General features: G+C 51.6%; 1 protein-coding gene across 2 annotated transcripts; it reads left to right on the forward strand.

The window, feature by feature from the left end:
- Snx20 (sorting nexin 20) lies at positions 1 to 9,040 on the forward strand. 2 transcript variants are annotated; one of them, XM_028755509.1, is made up of 5 exons: positions 1 to 71; positions 262 to 376; positions 4,359 to 4,492; positions 6,010 to 6,161; positions 7,759 to 9,040. In XM_028755509.1, exons 3-5 carry the CDS (start codon positions 4,372 to 4,374, stop codon positions 8,425 to 8,427), a joined length of 942 nt encoding a protein of 313 aa, XP_028611342.1. In that variant the 5' UTR covers positions 1 to 71; positions 262 to 376; positions 4,359 to 4,371; the 3' UTR covers positions 8,428 to 9,040. The 2 variants fall into 2 exon arrangements, with proteins under 2 accessions (XP_028611342.1, XP_028611343.1); XM_028755510.1 differs by having other exon boundaries at positions 15 to 71; positions 265 to 376.
- The last annotated feature ends 4,801 nt before the right edge of the window (positions 9,041 to 13,841 follow it).

Consider the following 13,841-nt stretch of genomic DNA (forward strand, 5'->3'; position numbering starts at 1 on the left):
GTCATTGCCACAGAAAAGGACTAAAACAACGGACTTTGAGAGCAATTCTCCAAATGCCAACCATTGTTCAGGTGTCTAATCAAGCTGCTTAAAGCTGCTGTGGGGTGAGGTTAAACTGTACTCCTGTAGGTGGCCTTGTACCACGTGGCCTGGATGATGTACTGCAGGCATCTGTCTATGGGGTTCCATGTACATCTTTCAGCAACCAATAAGCTGGGGCCTCTGAAGAAGATCACTCAGCCTATTTCCTGTTTTCAAAAGGAGAACTCAGAATTTCGGCAGACATTCAGCTGTCTAGTTGGACCTTGCAAAAAGAGATCGGAGTGCGGCATGTGACTCTCCTGGACCCCTGAACCCACAAAGCCTGAAGATCCAGGTCAGTGAATGTTTGACCCCAAGCGTAGCTGGCTTCTGCCCACCGAGACCCAGTGATCTCCTTGAGAGACCCTCTGGAAACTCCCTGGGCACAGGGTAGGAGGGACCAAGGGTGGTGAGATCCCCTACCTGTAGGGCTGTCTTTAGAAACTGGGGGCAAACTGGGAATACCTACCTCCAATCTCTAAGCCTGACTCCTATTGAAATGACAGATACCAATCCTGCTCCTGGGAACAAGTCCAGACTTGTATTTCTCAAAGGGTGGACCCTGCAACAAAGTACAGAATCCAGAGCTCACCCTAGCTCTGTCTGGGTGTAGTGGGGTAGGCAGCCTGCTTTCATTAGAGCCCCCAACACTTCCTCTCCCCAATCCCGATGGGGATTCTGATGCACACCCACAACAGAGCGTTTCCGGTGGCAAGTTTCCCAAGGAAGCACTCAGGGGTCCATTCCATGGTGCTCATCTTTCCCTAGCAGGGCAGGTGGAGCCTTGGCTGACCCCCCAATGAAGACTCGAGGAAGCTACCCTACAAAGAAAGAGGGCTTCAACTCAAACTCCGCAGCCAGGGCTGCTGCTCTTGGCATTTCCTTCCTCCTTGTCTTTGAATGGGTGCCTCTCAGTTCTTCTGTCTTATGGGCAAGGGCTTTTACTACATTCTACCAGATTTTCATCCCCTCTGCAACCCCCAGAGAAAGGTGGCCTAGGCTCTACAGGTGGCCCTGTGTACCCAGCAGGACTGAAGAAGGCAGGATCCCTTGAAGCAGGGAACAAGAGCCAAGGGACCCATAAGAGGAAGACTGTCACGCACAGGAGAGGGTATAGAGTGGGAGCCTGCGACACTGCTCTGTCCTCTGGGCCAAGTACAGGTCCCCAAGCTATCGGTACCAACATCTGCAGTGCTTTGTTGTGATAGCTAGAAATCTTTACCATTGAGGGTGTGGAGAGATAAGGCAGGCCCTCAAAACCCTCTGTCCCCAAGGAGCTTAGCAAAAGGATTAATTTCCCATTTCCCACATGGGGAAACTGGGGCTCGGATGCATTTGGGGAACTCTCAACATATCACCTTTTTCTACTTGTCTTTAAGCGGGTCACTCCCAGCCTGTCCTGTAAGAGAAGACATCCAGGAACAGCTTTGGTTGTGGCTTTGAGTTTTATTCTAATGCCTGGTTTCATGCTAGCTTTTTAATGTTTTACTGGAGCAAGCAGTACGGGTAGTCTTCCGAGGCCTCATGGAAGAAATCCCCTGCTTCTGGCATGGCACCAGCTACCCAGATCAAGAAAGCAGATCTGGAAAGGCCTGGACCACTAGAACCAGTTCCACAAGCCACTACTCAGTTCAAAGACAAAATGATAGAGACAGTACAGAGTACCCACTAGAAACACGACTCCGTTCAATAAAACAGGCACACTGTGACGTCCCTATAATCCCAGCCCTTGGGAGGCAAAGACAGGAAGATCATGACTTCCAGGCAGCTTGGGCTACATGATGTAGCACTCTATCTCAAAAAGCAAAAGCAAGCAAGCAAACAAATAACCAACCCTGTTAAATGTGACAGCACATGGACTACATACTATCTTGCTTTAGCACTTAGCATAGTGGTTCTCAACCTGTGGGTTGTGACCCCCTACAGGGGTCACATGTCAGATATCCTGACTACCAGATATTTATATTACAATTCATAACAGTAGCAAAATGACAGTTATAAAGTATTGACGAAATAATTTTATGGTTGGGGATCACCACAACTTGAGGTACTGTATTAAAGGGTCACAGTGTTAGGAGGGTGGAGAACCACTAACTTAGCAGAACATGAGGGACTCATACCATCAACACTTAACAGCACGAAGGCTTGTAACCACCCTTCTCAAAAAGCAAAGGGAGAAATGGAAAAAGAAAGATAATAAATAACTTGCCCAGGGGCTGCAGTCAGTCAGAATGGGCGCCATGTCTCCCGTCTCCTCCACAGGGCTGAGAGGTTAGCAGGGCCCACAAGCTATTGAGTACTCAAGCATGGACAGCACTGGTCCAGCCAGGCCCCTGCTCTGTGCCTCAGTTTACCCACCTGTAAACGTGAGGCTTGATGGAGGGTCCCCGGGGGCACTTACTGGACCACTGCTTACATGTCACTCAGAAAACAGTTCCTTCCATCGTCCATATCAAGAATAGCACCCCTACCCCAGGCACGGGCTCAAGCCCCAGCAGCCTCCCCTAGGCCAGACCAACTAAAAGAGAGGACGCGATGACATCATTGCGCTTCCTTCGAGTTCCTGTGCTATGATGCTTAACCTTGCCAATTTAACTGGATTAACAATCCCCTAGGAGCTAAGAGAAGTATACCTCTGGGTGTGTCTGTGCGCTGTTTCCGCAGATGACTAAGTAAGGGGGAAGACCCACCCTGAGTGTGGATAGCACCCTGCCAGTGGCTCGGAGGGAAAGAGGAAAGTGTGGTTCAGTGAGCTGGCTTTGCAGGTAAAGCCATTTGCCACCGAGCCTCATGACCTGAGTTCCAGCCCCATGACCTGTATAAGCAAGCTGTCATATGACCTCCATACTCTTCATGAACTGAGGGGCATGCACATGCAAGGGCACATGTGCATGAATACACGCACACGCACACACACACACACACACACACACACACACGTTAAAAACAAGGGCTACATGGGCAAAGCCTCTATAAATGCAGGTGTATTCTCTCCCGTCTCTCCCCTCCTCTTCCCTTCGTCCCTCCTCAGCTTCCCAGCCACCTGGAGGTGAGCTGCTGTGCCCTGCCCATGCCCTCCCCGCCTCCATGAACTGAAACCTGAACCGGAGCATAACAAGCCCTTTCTCCCTTCAGCTGTTGATACCAGGTACTCTGTCAGAAAACCTAACACATGTGCCCAGGAGAGTGCCCAGCCATTTGTTCCTCTGAGAGAATGTCTTTTTTCTCATCTCCTAATTTGCAGCTATCCATAAAAAGCACACACTTCTAGACTTATTTATTTCATTGCTATTTCTCAAACACTTAACGCAGGTCAGAGCCTAGTAACAGAAAGGGCTCTGCAGTCCCTGTCGTATGAAGAGCCCTGAGTCTAAGCTGTATGGGGCAGGCCTAGCTTAACTCTCTCACCAGCCTGTGAAGGTAATTCTGATATTGTACCCATCTTATAAGACTCTGAGGCACAGAGAAGGTAAACTGACAGCTACCAAGGTATCCATTTATTTATGTGTCCAGACTGGACCCCAGAAGCCTGCTGGCCTGCTGTCTGCCTGCTGCCCACTTCCGGTCAAAGCAGATCCTGTAATCAGCCAGTTTGGGTTTGTGTCCTAGCCCCCACCCCAGCCCTGGCTGTCAGGCAGCTCTCAGTTCCTTACCACAAAGTGAAACTAGAAACAGTCCCTGCAGAGGAGGGTGGTCGTACTGGGAACAGGCAAAGGGCATTCCAGGCCAGCACGACTTAGACATGGTTCTGCCTTGCTCCTTTGTACACTTGCCAACTGTGAGACCCCAGGCTAGATCTGTTTCCTTATCTGTTATTTGGCCGGAATGTCAAAGGTTTGTGTGTGTTCTGTTAAAAAAAGGAAGTATAAGGAACCAGATGAGATGAGCTGGGCATATTAAATATTTGCTTAATGATAGATAGATGGGGAGGGGTGTGCTGTAATATAAAACTGAGTGGTGGGACATTTATCTGGACTAGCCAGTATGCTTCACCCAGATAATCTCTAACGTTATTGCTGTCACTTGACAGTATTTCCTGTGAAATCCAGAGCAACTGTATACTGCATGGAGCACAACCCTAACTCAGGAGCTGCCTGTCTATTACAGGGGAGGGCTAGGTTTGATCTGGCTTTGTGGGTGGCAGGGGACACAGCAAGGGAATCACTGTCATTCCTCCCTGCCTGCCAGCATGGATTACAACTGGAATCCAAAGCACCCCAAGATCCTGCAGGAGCCCCAGTGTGAGCTGGCTCTCACTCTTCTCTCTCGAACCTCAGGCAGCCTTGGAGCATGGCAAGTCCAGAGCATCCTGGGAGCCCTGGCTGGAGAGGGCCCATAAACCAATGCGTAACAAGGCCCAGACGAGAAGTCTTGCCCCAAAGCCCAGACCTCCCTTGTCCAGGACCAGAAGGTAAACAGGAGGGCTTGAAGTTCAGTGAGGGAGGTGGAAGTTAGTTCAGACATTTGAAGCACTTCAGTGGTTGTACCAAGATAGCTAGGCAGTTGCCTTAATTGGGGTCACCATAAGCAGCCCCAAGACAAGGATTTGGTACAGGCTCTTCACGTGGGAGACAATCCTCAGAGGCAGAGCAGATTGAGAACAAGAGCAGCGTCCTGTATAGGGGGTGGGTGATCACATGGCTGGGTTAGGTGACTGTGACTCAGTCTGGAGGGGGTTCATGGGAAGGTGTAAAGAACATACCTGAGTTGTGCGACCAAGAAGCCAAAGATTGTCCAACATCTCTTTCTGCAAATGCTATGAGAAACACCTGAGCATGTTGCTGTGGTCCTAGAGAGGCCCCAGGGTCCTGAGTTACAGGTGCTTCCCTTAGGAAGCCAATAGTATTTTCCAGAATAGTGGCTGCCAGTGGGTCCTGGCCTGGCACTGACAGTTTCTGCTATAGTGCCATCTCCTGGAATAATCTCTCTTTACACTCCTTTAAGATGGATTTGCTGAAGCCGGGGGTGTGCCATGCATGGCAAGTAAAATGATCGCTCTCCTAACCTCCAAGCTCAGTGGAGAAACATTCGGAAAAAAGAATTAGACTTGCCATGAAAAGCCTACTGGAACAAAATGGGAAGCACTTCGTCTAGTATCAAAACGGAGTGAGGCAGGGGAATGACATGAGTATCAGGTGGCACAAGATAAGGATGTTCCAGACTTGTGCCTCTTGCAACAAATGCATAATTCTTTACGCAATTGTGTTTGAAAAAAATCTAAACAGATTCTCAGAAAGGTCTGTGGCTCCAGGGAGGATTAAGAAATACTGTGGGAAGCTGAGTGGTGGTGGCACATGCCTTTGATCCCAGCCCTAGGGAGGCAGAGGCAGGCGGATCTCTGTGAAATGGAGGCCAGCCTGGTCTACAGAGAAAGTTCTAGGACAGCTAGGCTACACAGAGAGACACTGTCTCAAGACAAGACAAAACAAACAAACAAACAAACAAACAAACAAAAAATACTGTTGGTTTTCAGGCAAGGAAACAGGAAGACTGAATTCAGAGCAGAGAAAGGCAGCTACACCCTGAGATGAAAGTGTTTGAATAGTCAGGGCCACCCAGGCTTCGCCCTGCACACTGATATGGACTCACTAAGGGGCTCCACAGCCTCCTTAGTGCTGTAAAGAGTACATGGGCCTGGGACCTGCTTGCCAAGAGCACATGGTTATAAAATGGTCCATCAGCAGGCTGGAAGTGGGTGATGAACAGCCCACAGTGCACTTCCTAATAACAAGAAGCAGTCAGAGTGCTGGGCTGAGGTCAATACACAGGCAGATTCACAAGGGTCTAGCTGATGCCCCCACAGTGAGGGTGACAGGAAGGGACAAGTATGCTCTTCCGGAACTCTGATACTCATCCCATCCCATGCATCCAGTCCTGGCCTACAGGGCACTGCCTGATGCAGGTTCCTTAAAGGCAATGTCTTTCCAGAACCCCAAGATGGCCCCAGCTCCAATTCCTGCATGACCACAAGGGAGCTACAGGAACACTGGCAGAAGGAGAAGAGTCGCTGGAAACATGTCAGGCTGCTCTTTGAGATCGCCTCAGCCCGCATTGAGGAGAGGAGAGTCTCCAAGTTTGTGGTAAGCAGAGCTTAGAAATGATGGGGCTCCTGTCAGTCACCTCCTGCATGGTCGGGGGAAGGCCTTGGGAGGTCACAGCTCTCCACTTATGACACACTAATTCACGGCCTTCCAGAGAAACAGAGGTTCCATGGTACCACATGAAGGTATAATGCAGCGGTGGTAGGGAGCACCTCAGCGGGCCCATGCTGAGGAGTCCCCTGAACCATCAGCGGATGACAGAGCTAATATAAAAGGAAGTTTATTGGGAGAAGGGAAGGGGCTAGAGGTGGGGAAAGGCGGGGGACAGAGAAGGACAGAAAGAGAGGAGAGAGGAAGAGGATGGCTGGGAACATATGGGAAAGAAAGAGTAAATAGGATATGGAGAGAGAGAGAGAGAGAGAGAGAGAGAGAGAGAGAGAGAGAGAGAGAGAGAGAGAGACTGTGCACTGATGTGCAAGCAATCTTCCATATCCTGGCTGACACCTGGCTTGCACAAGCTATTACTAGGTAGCTGTTGGGCCAAGCCTAGAGGAAATGCCAACACATCTTCAAGTTAAAGATGAGAAAACTGAAGCTCAAGGAGGTTAAGTTACCAGTCTGAGACTAGTGTGTCTAAATGTGTTATGCTTGAAACAAATGCCCAGGTGTTCGAGATGGACACTCCCACCCAACCCTCACTTCCCAATTTAGGACCCGCAGCCTCATTTTTGATGATAAAAAGCCAAGAGCAACACCAGCCCCATCAGCAAGTCCCTGTGCCTTTTCCTCCAAGATGCTTCTAAGCACTGCTATTCTAGGACCAACATTTGCCACAAACTACCTTTATACTTTTACCGATAGCTAGTACGGCATGGGAGTAGGCGTGCGTACGTGTGTGTGTGTGTGTGTGTGTGTGTGTGTGCGCGCGCGCGCGTGCGTGTGTGTGATGAACTTCAAAGTATGTGTTATATAGCCAGATGGCTCAGCCTGTAAAAGCACCTACTGCCAAGCCTGTCCACCTGACTTTGACACCCAGAACCCACATGGTGGAAAGTGAGAACCAACTCTCACAAGTTGTCCTCTGATCTACACAAACCACACACACACACACACACACACCCCGCAAACACATGTAAAAATGCTTTTTAAAGAAAATGTAAAATGTAACATTTATTACTCCATACAAAAATGTGATTTTAAAAATGGCACAGCAGACGCATAAGGAGGAGGGGGAAACAAAGATACCATTGCCTGAAGCAGGGCACGCCTGCAGTCTCAGAACCTGGGAGGCTAAGGTGGGAATATTAGGGTTCATCTGTAAACTACACAGCTAGTTCTTATCTCAAAAACAGATGGCCTGGGACGGAGGTGGGGTGGGGTGGGGGATGGAGGAAGGATTCTGGAAGGGGTGGTGACCGGGAGGGAGCAGTGAGCGTGATGTAAAATGAATACGTAAAAAAAAAAAAGATTAAATTAAATGTTTAAAAAGTGACCTGGGGTGAGGCTGTATAGTTCAATGGCAGACCACTTGCCAGACTTGTGCAAGGTCCCTGGGTTCCAGCCCCAGGCGACGCCTGTGCGCGTGCGCGGCGAGCACTCAGGGCGCCCTAAGCTAGCGTCTCCGCTCTGCCGGCAGATGTACCAGGTCGTGGTCATCCAGACCGGGAGCTTCGACAGCGACAAGGCGGTGGTGGAACGGCGCTACTCGGACTTCGAGAGGCTGCAGAAGGCCCTCCTGAAGCGCTTCGGGCCGGAGCTGGAGGACGTGGCGTTCCCGCGGAAGCGCCTGACGGGCAACCTGTCGGCCGAGACCATCTGCGAGCGGCGTCTGGAGCTGCGCGACTACCTGCGGCTGCTGTACGCCGTGCGCGCCGTGCGCCGCTCGCGCGAGTTCGTCGACTTCCTCACGCGGCCCGAGCTGCGCGAGGCCTTCGGCTGCCTGCGCGCCGGGCAGTACGCGCGCGCGCTCGACCTGCTGGGCCGCGCGGTGCCGCTGCAGGAGAAGCTGACTGCGCACTGCCCGAGCGCCGCCGTGCCCGCGCTCTGCGCCACGCTCGTCTGCCTGCGCGACCTGGAGCGGCCGGCCGAGGCCTTCGCGGTGGGCGAGCGCGCGCTGCGCCGCCTGCGGGCGCGCGAGAGCCACCGCTACTACGCGCCGCTGCTGGACGCCATGGTGCGCCTGGCCTACGCGCTGGGCAAGGACTTCGCGTCGCTGCAGGGCCGGCTGGACGAGAGCCAGCTCCGGAGGCCCACGCACAGGGGCGCCACCCTGAAGGAGCTCACCGTGCGAGAGTATCTGTCCTGAGGCGGCCCGACAGGTGCCCTGACATCCGGCCTGTGCGGACAGTGACCTGGGTCGCCATCGCTGGTGGGCTTTGCTGGGCAGCTTTGGGCAAGTCTTTACTGTGGTGTCTGCTGAGCAGAGGGGTTTCTGGACCCCTGAAAAAGCCATCTTGTGACCCTTGAGTGTCAGATTCTCTAAATCCTAAACCCACAAGCTTAGTTGTCAAAACTATGCAAGTAATATGGACCTTACTTACCATCTCGGGATGGGAAGGACTTGCCGACTGCACAGAATGAGATCGAGGCCAACCTAGGCAGATTGCTGAGCATGGCTTCACGTAAAGAGGTCTGAGGATATGACTTAATGGCACAGTGCTTGCCTGGCACGTGAGACTCCCTTTGCTTCTCTCTCCAGTACTGCCGAAAAAGAAAAAGAAGAAGCACCTGTTTTTGTAGGCAGCCAGGCAAGAAATTTGCAGGGTCATCCTGCACAAACATGCAATGCACTTCCTCCAAGACTGCCCCCTCCCCCATGTGCCCCCACCCCCGTCTGTTGCAAGTATTTCCATTCATTAGCCCAAAGACCTAGCTGTTTTTGGTGTCAGACTCTCAGTAAAACAAGCTCCTCAAGGAAAGTTTGCAGGATGGAGATGATCTGATTTTTTTTTTTTTTGACGTTACAAGGATGCTGGGGAGTCCGGTGTAGTAGACGAGGGGGGGAGAAACTTAGTATATCCAAATGTGGTGTCTTCAGGTAGCTGTAGAAGTAATTATTAGAACGGCCGCTAGTCAAGCCGACTGCCGCCATGTTCCCGCAGCCGGAGGCCACAGTGAGCGCTACAGCTAGAAACGGCCAGCCAGAAACACCAGCCCTGCCCACTCACAAGATGCCAGTGTGGGAGATGGCTCTGACACTCTTCCATGCTGTCTCTACAAGGCTGGGCAGTGCCCAGACCATCCCGCCATCTATGCGGGCCCAGTAGAAATGAGACTCTAATGCTTAGATTATCCAAAGGCTTTATGTGTTTGGTAATGCTCAATAACGGGATGTCCATACAATCAGAGGTGTAACCCAATGCCCAACCTAGATATACCAACTACCTTTGAATGCTAGAGGCAGCCCCTCTCTCCCCCCCCTGTGCTCTCTCCCCTAGCTCCTCCTCTTCCTTCTCTTCTTCCTCTCCTTACTCCTCCTCTTCCTTTCCTTACTCCTCCCACCTTAGCTCCTCCCAACTTGTGGGAAAAATACCCTGCTACAGGTGGTCCCTTTGAGAAGTTCTTATTACTATACTGGTGACCTCATGAGACGAGCCTACCCCTCCTGCCGTGCCTTGTGATTCCCTGCTCAGCCTTGGGGCTCTTCAGAGTCCCACCGTTAGAAGGCTCTTATCAGACACAGTCCCTTGACTTCGGACCTCCAGAACCAAGAGCTGAATAAGCCCCCATTCTTTATGAATGATACAGTTCATGGAATCCGGCTACTGAACAGAAAATGGACCAAGTCTCACACACACCATGCCCTGCAGCCTAGGACAATTCCAACATGTGTGAGGTTGGAAACCTCTGAGAATTTGGACTGAAGGCGAGTGGTCACCCACACCTGAGGGGCCGAGGAAGTATAGTTTGGTCCAAAACAGCTCAAGCAAAGAGGCTGGGCTCAAGTGCTCGGTGCTGGAGGTGTCCTTGGTGCTGTAATACAAATAAACAAGAACCTCATCCAAAAAGTGTGCTCAGCATCTCAAAACGATGCATGGGGCACGTGTGCAGGGAGTGTGACGAAATGTGTAGCTGAACAGATGTGACAGTGTGGGAGACATTCAGTGTGCACACCGGGAAGAGCTACAGCATCTCAGGGTGGGGGAAGGGAGCTCCCCTCGGTGCCCCTGAAGCAGGAAGAGCCAGTCCCACATAGTGAACAGGGAAGGATGTGTCCCGGAAAAGGGACTGATGACAGTTCAGCTTTGGGACCCTGCTCCCCTCTTCTTGGTGGTGCCCTCCTGTAGTGTGCACTCTTTGGAGAAATTTAAACAAACATCTGTCACAGTACATAGCGCTCCACCAAGTGACCAAAGTTTGATTCCACCCAAGTTCAGTTTGATGAGCCAATGAATTTATTGAGCTTACTTACACAGGTAAGAGGTTACTTAAGGGTGTGTGACCCCAAAGCAGTGGCACCATTGAAAAGCCTTGGTCCAGCTTAGATGGAATCCTCCTTCACTTCACTCAGACACCGCATGTGTTTGCTCTGGTTCCTTCTGAGACCACAAGACCGTCTACAACCCTGGGCAGAAGTGCGTACAGCTGGGAGGGAGGCATAGAGAGGAGTGGCCGGAACCTCGGGTGAAGGTCTAACCACCCTTCCTACCCGATTCTATGAGGAAAGGTCCTCGGGCTGGATCGTGAGGGGCTGTTGGTACTAATTACAGCTGCTCTGATGAAGATGAGAATAGCCACTCTGCTCGGAGGACTGTATTCTACAGCGCCTGCCCAGGTCTCTGAGAAGCTACAGCCGCTGCAGTGTCTGCTGCTCATGCTGTGTTTGGCCTCTATGGTAGCTCAAAGGCCTGGCCTGTGATTACTGCCTCATCAGCCATCTCCTGGCAGCTGGAGTCAAAGACCTTGGTGTTCTGTAAATTCCTGGAAGAGACCCTTGAGTTTCTTGGTGACTCTGGGAAGCTTCCTTGTGGCCCAGTATGGCTCCACACAGGCCGTCTACTCCCACTGTGACCCTGTGACGCGCCGCCTCGCCGAAAAGGAGAACACGCCACACTTCAGGATTCTTCTGACAGCAATTTACTGGTTACAGCAATTTCAGATGATGTTACAGCTCTTAGATGGTGTTACAGCTCTTAGATGGTGTTACAGCTCTCGTAGATGGTAGTGGCGAAGGACCCAGAGCCCCAGAACCCATGGGCTTATATAGAGTCCTGGGAGCACTTACTGCATGCTCATTGGCTCCTTAATGATGCCTAATTAGCATACTAGTTTCTTATTGGCTCTTGGAGCACTCTTAGAGTAAGGCTTAATTAGCATATTCATTTTTTTGTCCTTTGCGCATGCGCACATTCGGCTGGGCTCTGACTGGAACCAGAGCGCGGGAAGCCGGTGTGCTCTGCGCATGCGCGCTCCCATTCATGGCTCTGTCAGAGCCGAGAAGCAGGGAGCCGGCGCCCTTACTCAGGCGCACTTTACCTCACGGCTCCCTCACGGGCTGAGAGGCAGGGAGCCAGCGCGCTTTGCTTCACGGCTCCCTGACTGAGCCGTGCCTTTGAGTGCGGCTCCCTCACGGAGCCGCACTGCTGAATGCGGCTCCCTCACAGAGCCGCACCTTTGAATGCGGCTTCTTGACGGAGCCGCACCGCTGACGGAGCCGCGCCATTGACAGTTGGCGTATGCGGCTCCCACACGGAGCCGCGCCATTGTTGAATGGCGTACGCGGCTCCCAACATGACCCCACACATCATTTCCACTTTCTGGGTCCCCCATCTTACCTGCCTCACTTAGTCCTTGTTCCACAGGACATTAGGAATAGCAACAACTGGAACTCTTCTTTCTTAAACCGGTTCCAAAGGAGGGGCACAGAGTGCCTGTTCTTAGTCCTCAAGGAGGGGCACAGAAGAGAAAGAGAGGAGCAGCTTTACTCCACCACACCCTCTACACCATCAAATCCTCACCACAGCCCAGAAATACAGCCAGACTGCTATAGACTGGCAGTACCAGGAGAGAGGCATGCCATACAACCTCCATGGTCACAGGATCCAATGAGATGCCCAACCGTGCCCAAAGAGACACAGACTCTGGGCTCTGAAACCCTGAGCCCAAACCAATTCTTTCTTCCTTGTTTCTCTCAGGTGTTCACCAGTGAGACAAACACAACATCAGCATGGGGGCCCACAACTATGCCCATGTGCTGACTGGATAGTTAGCCCGAAGCCTGCGGATTCCCTTTGGATGGAGACGGGCATCTCTGTTACACCCTGTATCCATGGATGCTGTGTGCCAGGCTTCTCTGCTGGTCCTGCCAGCCCCACCCTACCCAGGCCACACTCTCATCCCATTTACAGCTGAGGACAGACACACTGAGGTGACTTTCCCAAGGTCACATGACTCCCATTCAGTCACAGTTTGGGCCATCTGTCTGGCCCAAGCAAGCCATAGACTTTGTTACCTGTTCCTGAGCACCAGTCTCAGCCCTATTTACTGTCTCCAAGATTTGGGGTTTGCTCTGACTTTGATTGTATGTCCTAGGCCCTCAGTGAAGCTTAGGCTGTTTGGTCCCGAGTCCTCAGTTTCCTCACAGGTTCTCATGCTAGAAGATGGAGGTTGGGTATCCCTGGATCCCTCACCCAGAAGGGCTTTTCAAGATCATTCACTCAAGCGCGTTTCATGGCATCTGAACCAGACTCAGATGCCCATAGCATGGTGACATCCTCCAACAAGCAAGACAGATGGAGGAATCCTGCTTTCAAATTCTAGATGTGCTTGGTGGTCACCTCGCTGAACTTGAGGGGTGCTGTGTTGAGGTGGGTGCCTGGCTTCTGGGCTTCAGGCTGCAGGCTTCATTGGGGGTGGGCCCCCAGCCATGCTTCCTAGCACTCCTGTGATCTCTGCCCCTGCTGACCCTGTTCCTGATGGACAAGAGCTGAGCTACACTGACCCACTGCCATGCTCAGCCTTTCTACTTGGGCAGTGTGTCGCCACCTCAGGTTTTGTCACCTCCTATCTGCTGATTTCCTTTTCCTGTGTTATGTATGTAAATTTGTTTCCAAAACAAACTTACTATGTATATAACTAATTCCAAGTGGAACATCAGAATCCCTTGTTCTAATTAAAAGCTAACTCTAAGGATAAACACGGTGACACCTGCCACCCTCATTATGCCCAACAGGCCTTGCCCCGAGGCAGGTTGGCCTCCATGGATAAGTCCCATCTGTGATGATAGACTCTGGGGACTGGCAAGCATTGCTCAATGCTAGGAGTGTCCACCATGTGGTCCCTCCTGCCAGTGCTGTCCTAAGCCATCTGGGTCTGGCCTACATTATCCTAAGCCATCTGTCTGGCCCAAGCGAGCCTTAGAACTTGTTACATACTGTTCATTCCTGAGCCCTGGTCTCAGCCCTGTTTACTGTCTCCAAGATTTTGGGTTTGCTCTGACTTTGATTGTATGTCCTTGGCCCTCAGTGTCCCAGGACAGCTGGTATTCAAGTTGTAGTGCCTGATTTCAAGCTGATTCCAGATAAAAGCACCCACAGGGTAAAGTGATCGTCTGGGAAGTGAAGCATCATGGGAGAAATGGTCTGGGCTAACCAAAGCCTGATTGACCCTGCAGTGTGTCCTCTGAAAAAGGTCTTGGCCCAGCTAGCCATGCCTCACAATAATAGGAAAAAACTCCCTCCTCCACAGATACCAGTCTCGATCAGACCCACACAGACATAT

The sequence above is a fragment of the Grammomys surdaster genome, unplaced genomic scaffold (genome assembly GCF_004785775.1).
Source record: "Grammomys surdaster isolate TR1022 unplaced genomic scaffold, NIH_TR_1.0 126063, whole genome shotgun sequence".
NCBI classification, from domain to species: domain Eukaryota; kingdom Metazoa; phylum Chordata; class Mammalia; order Rodentia; family Muridae; genus Grammomys; species Grammomys surdaster.